At 48.0% G+C, this 23,608-nt stretch overlaps 1 protein-coding gene across 1 annotated transcript in view; it reads right to left on the bottom strand.

Moving 5' to 3' along the window:
• Positions 1–22,811, bottom strand: part of lrpap1 (low density lipoprotein receptor-related protein associated protein 1) — a 35,685-nt gene extending 12,874 nt beyond the window's left edge. Inside the window, exons 1-6 of the mRNA XM_069941788.1 lie at positions 22,601–22,811; positions 19,422–19,566; positions 18,015–18,145; positions 15,572–15,692; positions 8,932–9,087; positions 2,752–2,834 (exon numbers count right to left, since the gene is read on the bottom strand). Of these exons, the coding sequence (XP_069797889.1) occupies positions 2,752–2,834; positions 8,932–9,087; positions 15,572–15,692; positions 18,015–18,145; positions 19,422–19,566; positions 22,601–22,765 (801 nt within the window). The 5' untranslated portion in view covers positions 22,766–22,811. The remainder of the gene's footprint in view (positions 1–2,751; positions 2,835–8,931; positions 9,088–15,571; positions 15,693–18,014; positions 18,146–19,421; positions 19,567–22,600) is intronic.
• Positions 22,812–23,608: the final 797 nt, after the last annotated feature.

The following is a 23,608-nucleotide window of genomic DNA, read 5'->3' as shown; positions in this document are numbered from 1 at the left end:
CCCGCTCTCTGCCCATAACCCTCCAATCCCCTCACCTCCATGTATACATCCAACCTTCTCTTAAATGATAGAAGGGACCCTGCCGCAACTATCTCATTCGGAAGATTGTTCCATTCTGCCACCACTCGCTGAGTGAAAAAGTATCCTTTAATATTTCTCCTAAAGTTTTTCCCCCTTACCCTTAACTCATGCCTTCTTGTTCTAACCTCTCCTGCCCTCAGGGAAAAGAGTCTGTTTATGTCTAGTCTATCTATTCCTTTCATAACTTTAAATACCTCTATCAAGCCCCCTCTCAGTTGTCTATATTCCAACGAGTCCCGGTCTCCTTAATCTCTCCCTGTAATCCAGATGCTGTAAGCCAGGCAACATACTTGTAAACCTGCACTCTCTCCACCTTATCTATATCTTTTCTATAATTTGGAGACCAGAACTAAGCACAGTACTCCAAACCTGGCCTCACCAATGCCTTAAACAGCCACAGCATCACCTCCCAGCTCCTATACTCTATACCATGATTTATGAAGGCCTTCTTAACCACCCTGTCTACATGGGAATCCACCTTCAATGAACTCTGTACCATAACCCCCAGGTCCCTCTGCGTATCTCCCCTTAACTGCATATGTCCTATTCTGGTTAGTTTTACCGAAATGCAACACATCACACTTGTCTACATTGAATTCCATCTTTCAGCGCACTCTTCCAAACAAACCAAATCCTTCTGTAATCCAAGAAAATCTACCTCGCTATCCACCACTCCCCCTATTTTCGTATCATCTGCATATTTGCTTACCCAATTAACCACACCCTCCTCTAAATCATTAATATAAATGTTAAACAACAAGGGACCCAGCACCGATCCCTGAGACACCCTGCTTATCACTGGCCTCCAACCTGACATTACAGTTGTCCACCACGACTCTCTGCTGTCAATCTTCCAGCCACCTCTGAACCAATGTCACAATCTCTCTACTAATTCCTAGTGCCTGAACCTTCCTTATTAACCTTCCATGCGAAACCTTATCAAAAGCCTTACTAAAATCCAAATAAATCACATTAACCGCCCTTCCTTCAACCACTTTTTTTGTCACTTCCTCAAAAAACTCAAAGGTTCATCAAACATGACTTTCCTTTTACAAACCCATGCTGGGTGCCCCTAATCAATCCCTGCCTATCCAGATATGCGTATATACCATCTCGAAGAATACCCTCCATAACTTTCCCCACTACCAAAGTCAAACTTACTGACTGATAATTACTTGGCCTACACCTACTGCCTTTTTTAAACAATGGAACTATATTTGCAACCTCCTCCTTCAGTGACCTTTGAAAAATCACTGTCAGTGCCCCTGCTATTTGCTCCCTGACCTCCCTTAAAGTCCTGGGAAAAATCCCATCAGGACCAGGAGACTTATCCACCTTAATTGACCCTAGAAGCTCCAAAACCCTCACTTTACTAATCCCTATCCTTTCCATAACTAAGCCCTTTGGCTCTCTTATCTCGTCCCTTTCCCTCGTGAATACAGACGAGAAAAAAATGTTCAATATTTCTCCCATCTCATACGGTTCCTTACATAGTTCACCGGTCCCATCATCCAGTGGACCTATTCTATCCTTAACCCTCCTTTTACTGTTCACCTATCTGTAAAAACTCTTAGGATTTACCTTCGCCTTATTAGCTATAGACTCCTCATACCTTTTGGCATTTCTAATTTCCCTCTTAAGGTTCTTCCTACAATCTAAGTAGCTATCATACATCCCCTGTTTTTTTTTTATATTTAGCAGGGGCCTCCCTCTTGTCCTGAACCATCTTCTTAATTTTACCAGAAAACTACAGCTCCCTTGAACCTTTAGTCTTCCCTTTTGGCCTGACTGGAACATAAAGATCCTGCACTCTCAACATGTCACCCCTAAATGCCCTCCAATTTCCTCTACATCCTTTCTGGCAAAAGAGATCAGCCCACTCAACTCTCTGCAAATCCCTTCTCATTTCTCCAAATCTGGCCTTCCCCCACTCGAAGACCTTCAACCTCGGACCTGACCTACCCCATTCCATCATTAAGCTAAAGCTAATGGACCCGTGATCACTGGATCCCAAGTTCTCTCCAAAGCTCCCCTCTGTCACCTGCTCCATTTAATTCCCAAATAATAGATCTAACACTGCTCCCCCTCTAGTGGGCGTCTCAACATATTGCTGCAAAAAGCAATACTGAACACAATGCATAAATACTAAGCCATCCTGCCCTTTTACTGACTGTTTCCCAATCTATGTTTGGAAAATTGAAATCCCTATTTCTATTGCACATCTCACCCATTTCCTTTCACATTTGCTCTTCTAGTTCCCTTCATGAGAAGAACTTCAGTGGTTTATGATGGTCAGTCACTAGAAATTCTCAGGGATAGATAATAAATGCTGGCTTTGCCAGAGGTACTCCATCCAGCAAAATGAAGATAAAGTCTGCAAGGTTAGAGAAACAGAGTGCAGAGAGTCCACAGTAGAGACCTGAAGATCAATATGGCAGCGATGAGGAAATGAGGTGTTCCAACTAAGGACAAAAGTATTGGATTCAAAATTCAAAGTTCAGATTTAATGTCAGAGTATATACATGACATTCTTATTCCTGCAGGCCATGCAGAATTCTACTCATTCTAGAGCCAAATTAATGCTGGAATGATGTTTAGTTTTCTTCTAGATACTTGAATGTGGGTTAGAAGAAATATTCTTTCCTCCAATTCCCCCACACATCGGTTTACCTTAATGGAATCCAGCTCATCCTGCGAGAAGTTTGACTGTTTTGCCATATCCCACAGCTCAAGCACTCTTGGCTCAGAAAACTCTAAATAAAAAAATAAACACTTTGTCAAATAAATTTCACAACCACAGAGGTTACTTTTCTTTGAACACATATAATTGCTTATGCAACAAAAAACAAATTCTGAAAAAAGACAAAGGGCACTGCAAATTTTGATGATAAACTCTTGACAATCAAAATCAATAAACCATTTTATATCCCTTCTGTTGCTGAGAGACCTGCTGACAATTCCAGAATTCTGTTCGTATTTTATAATTTATGGCTTTTTCTAATACATTAGATAAATAACTCAAAACGGTCAACCAGTTTACCTATCTCGGCTGCACCATTTCATCAGATGCAAGGATCGACAACGAGATAGACAACAGACTCGCCAAGGCAAATAGCGCCTTTGGAAGACTGCACAAAAGAGTCTGGAAAAACAACCAACTGAAAAAGCTCACAAAGATTAGCGTATACAGAGCCGTTGTCATACCCACACTCCTGTTCGGCTCCGAATCATGGGTCCTCTACCGGCATCACCTACGGCTCCTAGAACGCTTCCACCAGCGTTGTCTCCGCTCCATCCTCAACATTCATTGGAGCGCTTTCATCCCTAACGTCGAAGTACTCGAGATGGCAGAGGTCGACAGCATCGAATCCACGCTGCTGAAGATCCAGCTGCGCTGGGTGGGTCACGTCTCCAGAATGGAGGACCATCGCCTTCCCAAGATCGTATTATATGGCGAGCTCTCCACTGGCCACCGTGACAGAGGTGCACCAAAGAGGTACAAGGACTGCCTAAAGAAATCGCTTGGTGCCTGCCACATTGACCACCGCCAGTGGGCTGATATTGCCTCACACCTTACATCTTGGCGCCTCACAGTTCGGCGGGCAGCAACCTCCTTTGAAGAAGACCGCAGAGCCCACCTCACTGACAAAAGACAAAGGAGGAAAAACCCAACACCCAACCCCAACCCACCAATTTTCCTTTGCAACCGCTGCAACCGTGTCTGCCTGTTCCGCATCGGACTTGTCAGCCACAAACGAGCCTGCAGCTGACGTGGACATTTACCCCCTCCATAAATCTTCGTCCGCGAAGCCAAGCCAAAGAAGAAAGAAAAGATAAATAAGTAGGTTGTAAAATTGATTGCACAGGAGAAGGACCTGGAGGAGCTTTTGACGATTGCCAGCTTGGCTCAAGTTCCCAGGGAATAATTTCTGTTGTGAATTTATAAAGTCACAAGAGTGAGGTGAAGCCGATTTTCCTGGAGATTTAATGTACCTGCGAATTTTCTGCCCAAGGAAGCAGGAGAAGCTGCTTCACTGAATGCATTGAAGACATGGATGGATAGATTTTGAACAGTGGGGGAAATTAAGGGTTATGGGGAACAGACGGCCAAGTGGAGCGGAGTTCACAGCCAGATCAACCATGGTCTTTCTGAATGGTGGAAGAGGCTCAATGGGCTGCACGGCAAAGTTTCTTATGTTCTTCACCTGAGACCATTAGCCTCACTATAAACTGCCACATGGATTGGACACGGTTGAGTTTTAAGACATCAGCTTTCTCCTGATTCAGCCCAGAGGAAATAGATTTGCCTGTGACTCATCCAATTTACGCTTCACATCCAAAATTAAGGTTGAATTGCAACTTGTGAAACAACATTTGGTTGGGCTGGTTCTGCGTCAATCATGAATAACCAGAGGAACTTCCTTGTTTCATTTTGAAAGGGCAGAGAAAGAAATGAGAGATAAAGCACAAAAAAGAGAGCGATTGTGATCATGGACTGGAACCGTTAATCCTGGAAACTGAGGGGTTAACCTTTCATTAGTTCATAAAATCATGCAGGGCAGAGAAAAGGTGGATGATTCAAAATATACACAGGGAGGTGAGGTTGCAGAAACTGCCTGCATAAGTGCAAAAAAAGTTCAGTAAATGCCACAACAGTAATGGTGAATATTTGTTTTCTATATTTTATGTCTAGATCGCCTTCTCTACTAGGGTAATTTAATGCATGTAATTGTTTTTTTTTTAAAAACCAAAAGTGTTTGTTTGCCTGCAGCAAGAAAGAATTTTCCTGTATACCAGCCCCCCCACATCTCCATCGGGCACACAAAACTCAAAACGGTCAACCAGTTTACCTATCTTGGCTGCACCATTTCATCAGATGCAAGGATCGACAATGAGATAGACAACAGACTCGCCAAGGCAAATAGCGCCTTTGGAAGACTGCACAAAAGAGTCTGGAAAAACAACCAACTGAAAAAGCTCACAAAGATAAGCGTATACAGAGCCGTTGTCATACCCACACTCCTGTTCAGCTCCGAATCATGGGTCCTCTACCGGCATCACCTACGGCTCCTAGAACGCTTCCACCAGCGTTGTCTCCGCTCCATCCTCAACATCCATTGGAGCGCTTTCATCCCTAATGTCGAAATACTCGAGATGGCAGAGGTCGACAGCATCGAGTCCACGCTGCTGAAGATCCAGCTGCGCTGGGTGAGTCACGTCTCCAGAATGGAGGACCATCGCCTTCCCAAGATCGTGTTATATGGCGAGCTCTCCACTGGCCACCGTGACAGAGGTGCACCAAAGAAAAGGTACAAGGACTGCCTAAAGAAATCTCTTGATGCCTGCCACATTGACCACCGCCAGTGGGCTGATATCGCCTCAAACTGTGCATCTTGGCACCTCACAGTTTGGCGGGCAGCAACCTCCTTTGAAGAAGACCGCAGAGCCCACCCCACTGACAAAAGGCAAAGGAGGAAAAACCCAACACCCAACCCCAACCAACCATTTTTCCCCTGCAACCGCTGCAACTGTGTCTGCCTGTCCCGCATCGGACTTGTCAGCCACAAACGAGCCTGCAGCTGACGTGGACTTTTACCCCCTCCATAAATCTTCGTCCGCGAAGCCAAGCCAAAGAAGAGAAGAAGAAAAAGAATATATATATATATATATATATATACACACACACACACTGTACATAAAAGCACAAGATTTTGGAGCAGAAATAGACTATTCAGATCATCAGTTCTGTCCTGCCATTCAATCACGAGCTAATCTATTTTCCCATTCAGCCCGGCCTTCTCCCCATAACCTTTGATGCCCTGGCAAATCAAGAACCTTTCAATCTCTGCCTTACGTACACCCAATGACCTGGCCTCCACAACAGCCTGTGGCAACAAGCTTCACAGATTCACCACCCTCTGCCTAAATAAATGCTTCTGCATCTCTGCTGTATGTGGAGGTCCATCAATTCTGAAGTTCTGCCCTCGTGTCTTTGGCTTTCCCACCATGGGGAAACAACCTTTCTATATCCACTCTGTCCAAGCCTTTCAACATTCCAAATGTTTCAATGAGATGCTCCCTCATTCTCCTAAATTCCATGTGTACAGGCCAAGTTCCTCATATGATAAACATTTCATTCTCAGAATCATCCTTGTGAACCTCCTCTGAACTCTAATGTCAGCACACATTTGTATTTTTTTTAAATGATCATTTTTTTTTTAAAAATGAGGAGCCCAAAACTGTTCACAATACTCCAAGTGGGGTCTATCATTAAAACTAGAGGGTATGAGTTTTTCAAGCTTTGTTGGGACCAAGGAAAACTGCCTCAGGACCTTCGTGATGCCATCATCATCATCACCCTGTACAAAAACAAAGGCGAGAAATCAGACTGCTCAAACTACAGGGGAATCACGCTCCTCTCCATTGCAGGCAAAATCTTCGCTAGGATTCTCCTAAATAGAATAATACCTAGTCTCGCCAAGAATGTTCTCCCAGAATCACAGTGCGGCTTTCGCGCAAACAGAGGAACTACTGACATGGTCTTTGCCCTCAGACAGCTCCAAGAAAAGTGCAGAGAACAAAACAAAGGACTCTACATCACCTTTGTTGACCTCACCAAAGCCTTCGACACTGTGAGCAGGAAAGGGCTTGGGCAAATACTAGAGCGCCTCGGATGCCCCCCAAAGTTCCTCAACATGGTTATCCAACTGCACGAAAACCAACAAGGTCGGGTCAGATACAGCAATGAGCTCTCTGAACCCTTCTGCATTAACAATGGCGTGAAGCAAGGCTGCGTTCTCGCACCAACCCTCTTTTCAATCTTCTTCAGCATGATGCTGAACCAAGCCATGAAAGACCTCAACAATGAAGACGCTATTTACATCCGGTACTGCACGGATGGCAGTCTCTTCAATCTGAGGCGCCTGCAAGCTCACACAAAGACACAAGAGCAACTTGTCCGTGAACTACTCTTTGCAGACGATGCCGCTTTAGTTGCCCATTCAGAGCCAGCTTTACAGCGCTTGACGTCCTGTTTTGCGGAAACTGCCAAAATGTTTGGCCTGGAAGTCAGCCTGAAGAAAACTGAGGTCCTCCATCAGCCAGCTCCCCACCATGACTACGAGCCCCCCTACATCTCCATTGAGCACACAAAACTCAAAACAGTCAACCAGTTTACCTATCTCGGCTGCACCATTTCATCAGATGCAAGGATCGACAACGAGATAGACAACAGACTCGCTAAGGCAAATAGCGCCTTTGGAAGACGACACAAGAGTCTGGAAAAACAACCAACTGAAAAACCTCACAAAGATAAGCGTATACAGAGCCGTTGTCATACCCACACTCCTGATCAGCTCCGAATCATGGGTCCTCTACCGGCATCACCTACGGCTCCTAGAACGCTTCCACCAGCGTTGTCTCCGCTCCATCCTCAACATTCATTGGAGCGCTTTCATCCCTAACATCGAAGTACTCGAGATGGCAGAGGCCGACAGCATCGAATCCACGCTGCTGAAGATCCAACTGCGCTGGGTAGGTCACGTCTCCAGAATGGAGGACCATCGCCTCCCCAAGATCGTGTTATATGGCGAGCTCTCCACTGGCGACCGTGACAGAGGTGCACCAAAGAAGAGGTACAAGGACTGCCTAAAGAAATTTCTTGGTGCCTGCCACATTGACCACCGCCAGTGGGCTGATCTCGCCTCAAACCGTGCATCTTGGCGCCTCACAGTTCGGCGGGCAGCAACTTCCTTTGAAGAAGACCGCAGAGCCCACCTCACTGACAAAAGAGGAAAAACCCAACACCAACCAACCAATTTTCCCCTGCAACCGCTGCAACCGTGCCTGCCTGTCCCGCATCGGACTTGTCAGCCACAAACGAGCCTGCAGCTGACGTGGCCATTTCCCCCCTCCATAAATCTTCGTCCGTGAAGCCAAAGCCAAAGAAAGATAGGTGTAGATGGAGATTTAAAGAGCATCAGTGGTAGGTAAATGGAACGAGCTGCCAGAGGCAGGCACAATTACAACATTTAAAAGATATTTTAACAGGTATAAAGATAGGAAAGATTTAGACCAAACACAAAAAGGACCAGCACATGAAGGCACCTTGGTTGGCATTGCAGAGTTGGGCCAAAGGGGCAAGTCTTTGACATCAGAAACACCAGATAACAAGTTAAACCCAGACCTTCATGGCCTTGGAAGATGCCAAATAGCTGAAGGATAGTTAGTCATCCAGATAAAGGTCACCTTCGATCTGGTATTAAACCGACAACACATGGGAATGGGTTAAAATACATTATTTCACCTGTTAAATAATGTATTATAACCTTAGACTCTCCAGGTTACACATGCATGACATTTTACTCTCTACAGATAACATTAAGATGCAGAAAGGTGGTAGAGGTTGGAGAGGATAAAGTGTGGTTAATGTTGTTCAGAGTACACAAAAAATAGTTTTCTGTCTTTCCAGTTCTGACAGCGTCTTTGACCGGAAACTAACAGTTTCTCATTCCACAGGTCTACTGAGCATTTTCAGCTCCTCACCTTTATTTCAGATATTTAACATCTGCAGTTTTATGATTTCCAACAAAATTCACAGCCTGAGCAGTGGAGGCATTTAAGAACCAGCTTCAAGGGGAGTTCATGCACACAGTCATTCAAATGCTTCACTTCCCTCCAGAAGATTTCACATCCCAACCACACATCCCCTGATGGAGCAGGTTAAGAAGCTGTAATCACAGCTTGTTTCCTGCTTCTAACTCTTGAACTTATCTTTTGTCCTGATTGAAACACAAGCTTCCTGAATTTACAAAGAAAACTCATCTTACTGTTAGAGAGGACCCATCTTACCGCTCTCCTCATCGTAGCCTTGGTGGATGAGTTTGCGCAAACGCTCAAAGCTCTCTTGGACATTACGGTGTTTGTTCTTTAGCTCTGCATGTTTGATGTGCAGCAAATCTTCCTTGATGTGGGCTTCAGAAGGGCTGATTACATTCTCATGTATGTCTGCCAAAAAAAGTTAATTCCCTTAAAATAAAACATTCCATCCATTCAGCAAGATTCGCATTGTACAGAACATTTAGTGTCAAACTTAGGCAACATAATTGAATACTACATCCACCCACCTTCCTCTTGTTCTTAGTGCTTCCTACTTTATACTTTTGTTCATTGTTCAGCTCATTTCTTTCTTTAAGCAGTAACCTTCAATAGATATTTATGCACCTGAGATCACATCTAACTAATCTTAGCTTTTTGAGGCTATCGAAAAATTTAGAAACATAGAACCAGGAACAGGAGTAGGCCAAAAATGGCCCATCGAGCCTGCTCCGCCATTCAATGGCTGATCTAATTTATGACCTAACTCCACCTACCTGCCTTCTCCCCAATTCCCCTAATTCCTCTATCATGTAAAAATTTATCTAACCGAATTTTAAATATGTTTAATGAGGCAGCCTCAACCACTTCCCTGGTTAGAGAATTCCAAACATTCACTCCTCTCTGGGAAAAACTATTTTTCCTCATCTCTGTCCTAAATCTACTCCCCCGAATCTTGAGACTGTGTCCTCTCGTTTTAGTTTCCCCGGCCAGCTCAAAAAAACCTTCCTACAACTATCCTATCCATACCCTTCATAATCCTATATGTTTCTATAAGATCTCCTCTCATTCTTCTGAACTCGAGCGAATATAATCCTAGACGATTTAATCTTTCATCATAAGTCAACCCCTTCATCCCAGGGATCAACCTAGTAAACCTCCTCTGGACCGTCTCCAAAGCCAGTATATCCTTCCTCAAATATGGAGACCAGAACTGGACACAGTACTCCAGGTGTGGTCTCACCAGTACCTTATACAGTTGCAATATTACCTCCCTACTCCTGAATTCAATTCCTCTAGTGATGAAGGCGAACATTCCATTTGCCTTCTTAATAACCTGCTGCACCTGCAACCTAACTTTTTGCGATTCATGCACAAGCCCTCCCAAGTCCCTCTGCACAACAGCATGCTGTAGTTTTTCACCCTTTAAATAATATTCAGCTCTTTTATTTTTCTTGCCAAAGTGGATAACCTCACGCTTACTAACATTGTACTCCATCTGCCAGACCTTTGCCCACTCATCCAGCTTAACTCTATCCCTCTGCAGACTCTCCACATCCTCATTACAGTTTGCTCTTCCACTCAATTTGGTGTCATCCGCAAACTTGGCTACACCACATTTTGTCCCCTCCTCCAAGTCATCAATGTAAATGATGAACAGTTGTGGGTCTAACACTGACCCCTGCGGCACCCCACTTACCAACCTGAAAAACTCCCATTTATCCCAACTCTGCCTCCTGCCAGACAACCAATTTTCAATCCAGGCCAATATACTTCCCCGGACTCCACTTTCCTGTAACTTACTGATAAGTTTCTTGTGCGGCACCTAATCAAACACTTTCTGGAAATCCAAATATACATCAACCTGTTCCCCTCTATCCACCGCACCCATTATATCCTCAAAGAATCCTAACAAGTTTGTCAAACAAGATCTTCCCTTTCTAAAACCATGCTGCATCTGCCTGATTGAACCCTTACGTTCCAAAAGTTTCACTATTTCATCTTTAATGACGGCTTCAAGCATTTTTCCAACTACAGACGTCAAGCTAATTGGCCGATAATTTCCAGTCTTCTGCCTACATCCTTTCTTAAAAAGTGGCGTGACATTTGCTGTCTTCCAATCTGCCGGCACCTGCCCAGAATCCAAGGAATTTTGGTATATGACCACCAATGCACCAACTATAACTTCTGCCATTTCCTTCAGAACCGTTGGATGCATATCATCACGACCAGGTGATTTGTCTGGCTTTAGTCCCATTAGTTTCTCCATCATTACTTCCTTTGTAACAACTATTTTATCAAGGCCCTCCCCAACATTCGCATCCTTAACTCTGCACTTGGACATGCTGGACGTGTCTTCCACCGTGAAGACTAACACCAAATATTTGTTTAATGCCTCGGCATTTCCTCATTTTTTGCTACCAGTTTTCCTTTCTCATCCTCCAAGGGTCCTATGTTAACTGGCCACCCTCTTCTGTTTTATATATTTATAAAATTTTTTGCTTTCTGTTTTTATATTTTGTGCCAATTGACTTTCATAATCCTTTTTCCCCATTTCTTATTACCCTCTTTGTAACCCCTTGTTGTCTCTTAAAGTTTTCCCAATCTTCCAGTTTCCCACTGCTCTTTGCAGATTTGTACACCTGCGCCTTCAATTTTATACTGTCCTTTATTTCCTTTGTTAACCACGGTTGATTTTTCCCTCTCTTGCTGCCCTTTTTCCTGACTGGAATATGAGCATTACCAAATATTTCTTTGAAAATCTTCCACTGTTCCTCAACTGTTTCATCAATGAGCCTGTGCTCCCAGTCCACTCTGCCCAATTCCTCCCTCATCCTATGGTAGTCACCCCTGTTGAAGCATAATATATTAGTTTTAGAGATCTAACTATTTCCCCTTCCATCTGAATGAGAAATTCCATCATCCTATGATTGCTATTTCCCAGAAGATCTCTGGCAATTGCATAATTTACTCTACCTATCTCATTGCACAACACTAGATCCAGGAGAGCATTTTCTCTTGTGGGTTCCTTAACATGCTGCTCAAGAAAGCTATCGCGGATGCATTCTATGAAGTCCTCTTCTAGATTCCCACGACCAACTTGATTTTCCCAATCTATGTGGAAGTTAAAGTCCCCCATGACTACTGCCGTATCATTTTTTACATGCCTCACTTATCTCTCTATTTATTTTCTGTGCCACTAAACTATTGTTATTTGGTGGGCGATAGATAACACCCACCAATAATTTTTTCCCTTTGTTATTCTTTATCTCTACCCAAATGGACTCATGATCTTATATCATCCCTCACTACTGCCTGGAGCTCATCTTTGATTAAGAGTGCAACTCCACCTCCCTTACCATCATGTCTATCTCTTTGCACCACCTGATGCCTTTGAAAGTTTAATTCCCATTTAGGGTCACCTTGTAGCCATGTTTCCGTGATGGCTACCAAATCATAGGCATGGGTACTGATTTGCGCCTGAAGTTCACTAACCTTATTTCTAATACTGCGGGCATTCAGATAAAGTGCCCTTATGCTCTTTGTCCTTTTAATATCTAGTGACTTCTGTAACCTTTTGATTTTTCTGCCCACTATTTTTCTTTGTAATTTTCTTAACACCATCATTGACCCGAAAACTCACTGCACCATCTGAATTTTTACTTTCTCCTCCCAACATTACTTTTCCTGGCCATTACTTTATCTTCCCTACCCTTTTCCCTATCACTCTGGTTCCCATACCCCTGCCAAATTAGTTTAAACCTTGCCCTACTGCTGTACCAAACATACTTGCCAAAATGTTGACACCTTTTGGATTTAGGTGCAACCCGTCCCTCTTGTAAAGATCATGCCTTCCCCAAAAGAGATCCCAATGATCCAAGAAGCCAAATCCTTGCCTTACACACCAGCACCTCAGCCACATGTTCATTTTCCTTATCCTTACATTCTTTTCATCACTTGCATTTGGAACAGGTAGTAATCCCGAGATCACCACCCTAGCGTTCCTGTCTTTCAGCTTTCGTCCCAGCTCACTGTAATCCCTTTTCATTACCTCCTCCCTTTTCTTGTCAAAGTTGTTTGTACCCACATGTACCAAGACATCAGGCTGCTCTCCCTCTCCTCTCAGAATATTTTGGACCCGATTTGTGATATCTCGTACCCTTGCACCAGGGAGGCAGCACACCATGCGGGTATACTTATCTGGCTCACAGAACCTCCTGTCTGTACCCCTGACAATGGAGTCCCCAATAACTACTGCATTTCTCCTTTTCCTTTTCTTTTGTACCACTCTGCCAGGCTCATTGCCATTGACCTGGTGCCCGTGGCCATCTTCTGTCCGGTCATCTCCCTCAACATAATCCAACACAACATAACTGTTGCTGAGTGGGATAGTCACTGGTGTGCTCTCCGTTTTTCTTGCTTTTTTCTTTCCCCCCCTGACGGTTTCCCACTTACCTGACACGGGTTCTGGAGTATTTATCACCCTGAAAGTTGAGTCGATCAACTCCTCACTCTCCCTTACAAGCCGCAGGTCATCAATCCACAACTCCATATCCCTAATTCGCTCCCTTAGTAACTGCATCTCGGTACACCTGGTGCAGATGTGGCCATTTGGGAGGGTGGAGGTCACCCATTGTTCCCACATCTGACACCCAGTACAGAGCACTAACCCTATTGGCATGACTCTGAATACGAAGGCAAATAACTCAGCTTACCTTTTCTCCTTGACTGCTTTCGCCGAAGCTTGATAAAACAAAGCCAGAAAGTCTTGCTCCCTCACTGCGCCGCTCCCTCACTGCGCCGCTCCCTCACTGCGCCGCTCCCTCACTGCGCCGCTCCCTCACTGCGCCGCTCCCTCACTGCGCCGCTCCCTCACTGCGCCGCTCCCTCACTGCGCCGCTCCCTCACTGCGCCGCTCCCTCACTGCGCCGCTCCCTCACTGCGCCGCTCCCTCACTGCGCCGCTCCCTCACTGCGCCGCTCCCTCACTGCGCCGCTCCCTCACTGCGCCGCTCCCTCACTGCGCCGCTCCCTCACTGCGCCGCTCCCTCACTGCGCCGCTCCCTCACTGCGCCGCTCCCTCACTGCGCCGCTCCCTCACTGCGCCGCTCCCTCACTGCGCCGCTCCCTCACTGCGCCGCTCCCTCACTGCGCCGCTCCCTCACTGCGCCGCTCCCTCACTGCGCCGCTCCCTCACTGCGCCGCTCCCTCACTGCGCCGCTCCCTCACTGCGCCGCTCCCTCACTGCGCCGCTCCCTCACTGCGCCGCTCCCTCACTGCGCCGCTCCCTCACTGCGCCGCTCCCTCACTGCGCCGCTCCCTCACTGCGCCGCTCCCTCACTGCGCCGCTCCCTCACTGCGCCACTCCATCCCCTTTCACTCCTTTTATTGGCCCCTTGACCAATTAACCCTGTCACTTTCAGCAAGCTCCTCCTCCTCTGATTTTTTTTGGAGGAAAGGCAGTGAATGTTATCTACATGGACTTTCGTGAGGCTTTTGACAACGTCTTGCATGGGAGGTTGGCCAAGAATGTTCAGTCCCTTGGTATTCAGGCAGCGTTAGTAAAATGGATTTGACATGGGCTTTGCAGGAGAAGCCAGAAAGTGGTGGATGATGATTGGCTTTCAGATTGGAGGCCTTTGGACTAGTGGAGTGCCTCAGGGATCAGTGCTGGATCCACTGCTGCACATCATCTTTATCAATGATCTGGACGATAATATGGTCAATTGGATGAGCAAGTTTGCAGACAAAAGATTGATGGTGTAGTGGACACCGAAGGAGGTTCTGAAAGCTTGCAGCAGGATCTGGACCAGCTCAAAAAAATGGGCCGCAAAATGGCAGATGGAATTTAATGCAGACAAGTGTGCGGTGTTGCACTTTGGAGGACAAGTTAGGACTTGCATGGTAAATGGTCGGGAATTGCAGACCGTTGCAGAACAGAGAGACCTGCAATAGATACATAATGCTTTGAAAGTGGCATCAAGGGCAGCTAATGTTGAGAAAAAAAGCTTTTGGCACATTGGCCCTCTTAAATCAAAGTACTGAATATAGGAATTGGTATATTACAGTGAAATTGTACAAAACACTGATGAGGACATATTTAGTATATTGTGAACAATCTTGATCAATTAGCTCTTCGAAAGATATCAGTAGGATTGAGAGAGCTGAGAAAATTTACAAGGATGCTGCCAGGGCGAAGGAGCTGAGTTATCAAGATATATGGATGGGAGGAGTACGGAGGGCTATGGTCCAGATGGAACTCGATGGAATAAATAATTTGGCCTCACTAGATGGGCCAAAGGGTCTGTTTCAGTGCGGTGGTACTACTTTTTAATTATAGCCACCTGACAAAAATCTTTCACTTTTCTGCTAATCCTGTGTCTCTGCCTTTCATTCTGCACTCAATCTATAAAAATCATTTTGTTCTATTTTTAAGCATTAATCTTGGTTCATCTTCCTGTTCACTGCTCCAGGCTTTGAAAGTAAATCTCACATCAAAACTAAGTTACAAATGTCTTGTTAATGGACAGACAAGGCTGGATAATCCATCAATTCTGCTCCTGGGAAAAAAAATACACCACTCTCAGCCCCTGGCCAATTTAAATCAATCCAGGAAACAAGGTCCAGGTGGCAAGCTTGATGTTCTCAATCCAATTTCAGAGCAAATGTTGAAAGGAGGGAAACATGAAAGTCTGCAGATGCAATGGTTGAAGTAAACACACAATGCTGGAGAATCTCAGCAGGTCACACAGAGTACGTTATATAGCGAAGGATATCACACTTTCAAACTGCAGTAATTAGCACTAAGATTATATACTGAGTAAATTTGAAGTCATTTTGAACAAAAATGATTGCTTTATTTGGAGTAATTCGGGAACAGAATTTTATTGCAATACCTTCACTCCTGCTCACAGTCTCTCTCAGGATGTGATATTCCTCAATCTTGTCCTGGTGATGCAGAAATTCACGGCGCAATTTTCGAACTTCTTCTTCATTAAATTTCCCGGATGTCCTTGCCTTTCAAGAGATCCAAGAATTAAGAGTGGTAAGGCATGTAAACTTTACTGGTGGGATTTTGAATTTTGAGCTTTTAGCTTTAAATCATTGCTGATTTTATCCTGTTAGTTTTACAGTGTATTTTTTCTTTGAAGTGCATATTAGCCCCCAATCCAGCTCATCAACTGTGCCTTTCTCTGTTAAGATCTGTTGACAAATACAAATTAAACCACCTTTCAATAGAACGGAGATGAAAGAAACTACAGAGACTAATCTGGGGCAAAAAAACTGCTAGTGGAATTCAATGGATCAGGAAGCATCTGAGGAGGTGGAGATAGTTGAAAGTCTGCAACTCTGAAGAGAGTGAAACTAGGAACTGGAAGTTATTGGTGTTGAAGGGTATGTGAAGTATCCTGGATCTAGACTTTCCTGTCCCACAAGTATCTTGTTTTGTTTGCCTCAGTATCAAAAATATAGTTGACCCTAATAATTCTTTGATTTTACAAAGATAGAGCAAATTCAGCAAGGTGCCCAGAGATAATAGCCTTTAGAGTATCAAACCATAGTGTTACCCACAATATTTAAAAAGTATTAAAAGCACACTTCAAATGCATTAGGATGAGTATAGTTCAGTACTTGATGGCCAGCACAGACACAATGGGCTGTTTTCTCTGGATCTGAGACTGCAAGTTTATTATTTATGAGAGGCATAGATAGGTAAATAATCTGGGCACACATCTCCTCCCTTGTCAGGAAGGCACAACAGCAACTGAACTTCCTGAGAAGATGGAGGCAGGCAAGGCTACAAGCCACCATCCTGTCAACTTTCTACAGTTCTATCAAGAGTGTCCTGGCCAGCTGGATTACAGGTTGACAGAGCATTGAATCAGAGGTCAATCCACAGAAACAAGAGCAGAAGGGGCATGCAAAATCACGGAGGATCCCACCACTCTTCACACAGCATCTTTCAGCTGCTCCCATCAGGAAAGAGATCCAGGAGGATCAGAGCCAGCACCACCAGGCTGAGGAACAGCTTCTTCCCACAGCAGAGAGACTGCTGAACAACTGAGTAATCTGATTATACTAACCCAATTATTAAACAATATTTATTTATTATGCATGTACAGGTACATTTGGACTGCAAATGTATCATTAATTTGTCTGGTTGTTTATTTGCAAGTTTTCGCACCGAGGACTGGAGAACGCTCTGTCAGGTTGTACTTCTACAATCGGACAATAAACTTGAATGTGACAATCAGACATTTTATCCTTGGGTAAAAATGTCATACCAAAGAATGTGAACTTAAAGCGAAGGGGAGAAAGTTTAAAGACAATGAGAGGAGGAAGTTTAATAAAACGCAGAGGTGGATGCCCAGAATGCTAGTAGCAGTGATGGGAGCAGATAAAGATTTTTTGTGGCTTCTGGATAGACACATGAATAAGCAGGGAACAGAGGGATGTGCATCATGTGCAAGCAGCAGAGCTTTCGTTTAATTTGGGCATCATGCTTGGTACAGGCATCATGGGCAATAGGACCTGTCCCTGTACTGAATTGTTCTCTGCTCCACAATGACTCCACACCTTTTCGCTGTTTGAAGTGAATCGAAAAGGTACAAGGCTAAAGGAGTATGAAAAGATCCTTCAAGATTAATAAGTGGTAGAGAGAAGGTCATAAAAAACCTGCAGCCCTCCAAGAAATTATGGGAATTTGGAACTCACAGGGAGCTTGGAAGGCACATTGGGGAAGAGTATACAATTCTCCACGAGTAATTAGATACCTTGTGCACTGGCTGGGCTAAAGGGCCTGCTCCTATCCATTCCAAATGATAATGGGGGAAGCATTGCATTCTGAATGAAATTATGGTGTTGCAACTATTTCCTTTTATAATCACATGAGAACACATTTTGACTCTTTAATGAACACATCCGTTTCAACAGCACTGAGTTTTCCACTGTTTATTTTCACTCTAAACAGTAAACTATACTTTAAAAACATTTAACAAATGGACGATAAGATATCAATACATTCAAAAGTATATTCAAAGAAAATGTCTGTCCCAACTCCATGTTAATTTTAACAGCATAAAATCCAATTCAAAAGCTAAAACCGTTTCTCTAAGATGGTCGGAAAACAGCTTTTTTTTTTGAAGCTGTAACTACAGAAACTCTCAAAAGAATGTCAACAAATTTCTGTAGCAGCTAGAACTGGCAAAAAAAAGTTTTACCCTTACAAATGGTATAATCTAAATACTGGAAATCTTTTGTTTTTACTCTGAAGTGTGTATCCAGCTTCCCCCCGAACCATTGCCATAGAACAGGTAACAGGTAAGGATCCTTACCAACCTTATTCCATAACTTCTCCAGTTTTGGATCATCAAACACGTCATTTTCAGAATCGACAGTTTCTCGGAGATAATTTGATTCTAAAGGCGCAGTGTCCTTTCTTCCAGCAAGTTTATATTTTGTGAGGATAACTGTATGGAAAATAAAATAAAATGGCAGAGGTTACGGTACTTTATCTGAGCGACTGGGAACTTTGGACCAGCCAGTAGAACATTTTTCTGAGTCACAAAGATGAGGCTCTAAATATGCCAGACATTTCATTTCTTTTATTCATTGGAGGTGTACTCACTAGCATCTAACAAACCCTGAAATAAGCAGTTGGCTTAGCTTTGGAATGAACAATGTATCCCTCAGCTGTAAGGGTCAGACTTGGTAGTCTTGGCTTTCCATGTGTAAAAGGATAGTGAGGCCAGCAAACTAGTGCACAAGGTTTAATGCAGACATGCTCAAAGAACTGAATAAAGTAAAATAGTTCACCCATAAACAAGCAATAGAGCTCGCATGTGCTTGAATAATGGCGGTTTCACAACATTGGATGGCCCAAAGTCCTTCACCATAAACTGCAGAGAACATGGCAGCCGATCTGTGCACAGCCAGGTTGGATTAAATAAAGGGCATCAGAACCCACTGATTGTGCCAATTATAATGCAGTTGATAGCATTCTAAGTTTTCTCTAACAAATAACTAAAGAAATTCCAGAATGGTCCCTCATCACATTGGCGATGGAGTGCTATCCTGTCGACGTGCCAGCTTCTAGCTGAAACATCAAACAAAGCTCCCTTCAGCCCATTCAGATGAATGTCAAGAATCCCAACAGCAGGGCCAATTATTGTCAGTGTCTTGGCTTTAATTCATCCCTTGTACCAAAACTGATTACCCCACATATACACACAAGTGTATAATAGTCGAATTTTGTGGACCAATTTTTAAGATAAAATTTAGAGGGTCTCTACTATTACACATACTATTTTTGGCCATGGCAAGTACCTGCGTTGATCGAGGCGTCAGGAGCGCAGATGGGTGGTTGGCTGACTGGGACCGGGTGGCAAGTCCAAGTTTGGGGAATTGGGAGCTTGGATGAGTGGTCGTCTGGGATGGGGTGGCAAGGATGTGGTTGGGGCATCGGGAGCTCAGATGGGCAGGTGGCTGAGGCCTAGGTGAGTCATTTGGGGAGTCAGTGGGCATGCAACGCCAAAAATAGGAGTGGTTGACTTTTACTTGGTATCGACTATCACATCTCTTACACTTCTTGTGAGAAAAATTCAAAAGCATTCACCAAGAAGAAAACACTTACATTCAACCTGAGCTTGTGAAAAATACATAATTCTTCTACCCTTTCTGAGCACATTTTTCTAAAGCAATCCACTGAATGGAGGAGGAGAGTACGGGTTGCGCATCTATGATTACCGTTAAAGTTTCTCCGCAGTCTTGCTTCCTTTTCACCATCCTCATCCAGCCCATCTGCCTTCAACTTCTTCCAGTTCAGCTCATCTTTCTCCTGGATTTTCAGGTCACTATGCAACTCGGCCAGCTTAACTGGAGAAAACTGAAGCTGCATAAAGAAATGGAGGAAACATTTGGTGCAAGTTGACACCAGAGCAGTAAAGGGAAAATAAATTGAGAAATAGAGGGAATTCTGAGCACCAAGCACTTACAAAAATGCTGGAAGGGAGAGGGAGACGGGTGGGCTAGGGGGAGAAAAACTTGAGAGAATTAATCCACGCTCAACAAAGTCATGATCCAGTTAATTTAAAAAAAATTAAAGGCATGGTTTAAAATTTAACTGAAGTTTAGTAAAATCAAAGGTTCACCTCATTTTCCTGCCCCTTTTCGAGCTCCCAATCAGCATTTTGTTACATAGATTGTGTAGATTCCCAGCACATTAATAAATGCTACCTTCTACCTCCAGGCAAAATACTGAAATTTTGTCAGAATTTCACTTGGCTCACACTCATACCTGCAGATTTGGTCCAGGGTGATTTAATATCCAAGGGAACAGAAAGAAAAACAATCTCCCTTCCCCACTCCCCTCATCTCTCCAACCCCACCCCTCCCTCATCCCCCACCTCCCCTCCCTCTCTCCCCCACCCCCTCCCTCTCTCCCCCACCCCCTCCCTCTCTCCCCCACCCCCTCCCTCTCTCCCCCACCCCCTCCCTCTCTCCCCCACCCCCTCCCTCTCTCCCCCACCCCCTCCCTCTCTCCCCCACCCCCTCCCTCTCTCCCCCACCCCCTCCCTCTCTCCCCCACCCCCTCCCTCTCTCCCCCACCCCCTCCCTCTCTCCCCCACCCCCTCCCTCTCTCCCCCACCCCCTCCCTCTCTCCCCCACCCCCTCCCTCTCTCCCCCACCCCCTCCCTCTCTCCCCCACCCCCTCCCTCTCTCCCCCACCCCCTCCCTCTCTCCCCCACCCCCTCCCTCTCTCCCCCACCCCCTCCCTCTCTCCCCCACCCCCTCCCTCTCTCCCCCACCCCCTCCCTCTCTCCCCCACCCCCTCCCTCTCTCCCCCACCCCCTCCCTCTCACCCCACCCCCTCCCTCTCTCCCCCACCCCCTCCCTCTCTCCCCCACCCCCTCCCTCTCTCCCCCACCCCCTCCCTCTCTCCCCCACCCCCTCCCTCTCTCCCCCACCCCCTCCCTCTCTCCCCACCCCCTCCCTCTCTCCCCCACCCCCTCCCTCTCTCCCCCACCCCCTCCCTCTCCCCCCCACCCCCTCCCTCTCTCCCCCACCCCCTCCCTCTCTCCCCCACCCCCTCCCTCTCTCCCCCACCCCCTCCCTCTCTCCCCCACCCCCTCCCTCTCTCCCCCACCCCCTCCCTCTCCCCCACCCCCTCCCTCTCTCCCCCACCCCTCCCTCTCTCCCCCACCCCCTCCCTCTCTCCCCCCACCCCCTCCCTCTCTCCCCACCCCCTCCCTCTCTCCCCCACCCCCTCCCTCTCTCCCCCACCCCTCCCTCTCTCCCCCACCCCCTCCCTCTTCCCCCACCCCCTCCCTCTCTCCCCCACCCCCTCCCTCTCTCCCCCACCCCCTCCCTCTCTCCCCCACCCCCTCCCTCTCTCCCCCACCCCCTCCCTCTCTCCCCCACCCCCTCCCTCTCTCCCCCACCCCCTCCCTCTCTCCCCCACCCCCTCCCTCTCTCCCCCCACCCCCTCCCTCTCTCCCCCACCCCCTCCCTCTCTCCCCCCCCCTCCCTCTCTCCCCACCCCCTCCCTCTCCCCACCCCCTCCCGCATCCGCCACCCCCTCCCGCATCCTCCACCCCTCCACTCTTCCCTCCCTCATCTCCCACCATCCTCTCCCCTACCCCATTTCCCTCCCTCCCCCCCAACCTCCTCCCTCCCTCCCCCCAACCTCCTCCCTCCCTCCCCCCCCCAACCTCCTCCCTCCCTCCCCCCCAACCCCCCTCCCTCCCCCCCAACCCCCCTCCCTCCTCTTCCCCCCCAACCCCCCTCCCTCCTCTTCCTCCCCACCCCCCCCTCCCACCTCTTCCTCCCACCCCCCCTCCCACCTCTTCCCCCCCACCACCCCCTCCCTCCTCCTCCCCCCCCACCACCCCCTCCCTCCTCCTCCCCCCCCACCACCCCCTCCCTCCTCCTCCCCCCCCACCACCCCCTCCCTCCTCCTCCCCCCCCACCACCCCCACCCTCCTCCTCCCCCCCCACCACCCCCTCCCTCCACCTCCCCCCCCACCACCCCCTCCCTCCTCCTCCCCCCCACCACCCCTCCCTCCTCCTCCCCCCCCACCACCCCCTCCCTCCTCCTCCCCCCCCACCACCCCCTCCCTCCTCCTCCCCCCCCACCACCCCTCCCTCCTCCTCCCCCCCCACCACCCCCTCCCTCCTCCTCCCCCCACCACCCCCTCCCTCCTCCTCCCCCCCACCACCCCCCTCCCTCCTCCTCCCCCCCCACCACCCCCTCCCTCCTCCTCCCCCCCACCACCCCCTCCCTCCTCCTCCCCCCCCACCACCCCCCTCCCTCCTCCTCCCCCCACCACCCCCTCCCTCCTCCTCCCCCCACCACCCCCTCCCTCCTCCTCCTCCCCCCACCACCCCCTCCCTCCTCCTCCTCCCCCCCACCACCCCCTCCCTCCTCCTCCCCCCCACCACCCCCTCCCTCCTCCTCCCCCCCACCACCCCCCTCCCTCCTCCTCCCCCCCCACCACCCCCTCCCTCCTCCTCCCCCACCACCCCCTCCCTCCTCCTCCCAACCCCAACCCCCTCCCCTCCTCCTCCCCCCCCACCACCCCCTCCCTCCTCCTCCCCCCACCCCTCCCTCCTCCCCCCCCACCCCCTCCCTCCTCCCCCCCCCCCACCACCCCCTCCCTCCTCCTCCCCCCCCCACCACCCCCTCCCTCCTCCTCCCCCCCCCACCACCCCCTCCCTCCTCCTCCTCCCCCCCCCCCACCACCCCCTCCCTCCTCCTCCCCCCCCCCCCCACCACCCCCTCCCTCCTCCTCCCCCCCCCCCCACCACCCCCTCCCTCCTCCTCCCCCCCCCCCCCCCACCACCCCCTCCCTCCTCCTCCCCCCCCCCCCACCACCCCCTCCCTCCTCCTCCCCCCCCCCACCGCCCCCGCCCGGCCCCTCACTCACCCGCTGCGCCTTCTCCCAGACCTGGTTGAGTTTCGCAACCCTGAATTCTTTCTGCGCCGCCGCCGTCTCCTCATTCCTGTGTTGGGAGTATTTATCTGCCACCTGAGTCCAGGCTGCCATCAAACAGCCGGCCAGCAGCACGACCCTCAGACCAGCCGCCGCCATCACCGCAGAGGCCCCACTTTGTCACCAGGGCAACGGGATCCGGCTGTAATAGGCATGCGCTCAAAGCTCGCAAGGGCGCACGCTGCTTCACGTTGGACTGCACTTCCCACAAGTCTTTGCGCCGTCCGAGAGCGGCACCAAGGGGTGACGGTGGAGATGACTGACAGGACGCTGGGGATCATCCCATACCCCAGAAACAGGCCCTTCGGCCCATCTAGGCCATGCTGAATCCCACCACTAGACACACACTCCGCTCTCCGCCTTCCGCAGGGCTCCCTTGTCCACTCCTCCCTCCTCACCAATTGTCCCCTTGGCACCTACTGCATTTACTGCATCTGGGGCTCCGTTTGGGCCTTGAAACGGGAGAGGCTGGGCGCAGACTAGGAGATCGCTGCATCATGAGGATGGATTAGCTCATGATAGAATGGCGGAGCAGACTCAATGGGCCGATTGGCCTACTTCTGCTCCTGTGTCTTGTGATCTTGTGATGCCTCTTTAATGCAGTGAAAAGATCTCATTTTCATTCAGCAAATTCCTACAGGCAGCAACGGAATGGGGGGTGTAAAGAACAATGTGTGGAGCAGCATTGGGGTAGAAAAAAAATGCTTGATGCTTTGGGCTGGAACCCTTCATTCAGACAAGAACGCAGAGGGGAGATGGCCAACGTAATGTGCATAAGGTGTTAGAGGTTGTATAGATGCCAATAGAACCAATGGGGGGGGGTAAGAAATAATGGATAGAGGTAGTGTTGTGGCAGAACAGAAATGAGGAGAAATTTCTTCACCCACAGATTCACCACCCTCTGGCTGAACAGATTTCCTTTTATTCTGTGTCCTCTGGTCC

The sequence above is a fragment of the Narcine bancroftii genome, chromosome 1, assembly GCF_036971445.1.
Source record: "Narcine bancroftii isolate sNarBan1 chromosome 1, sNarBan1.hap1, whole genome shotgun sequence".
Classification (NCBI taxonomy): Eukaryota; Metazoa; Chordata; class Chondrichthyes; order Torpediniformes; family Narcinidae; genus Narcine; species Narcine bancroftii.
Note: the sequence above shows the minus strand (reverse complement) of the source record. Positions and strands in the feature narration are given on the sequence as shown.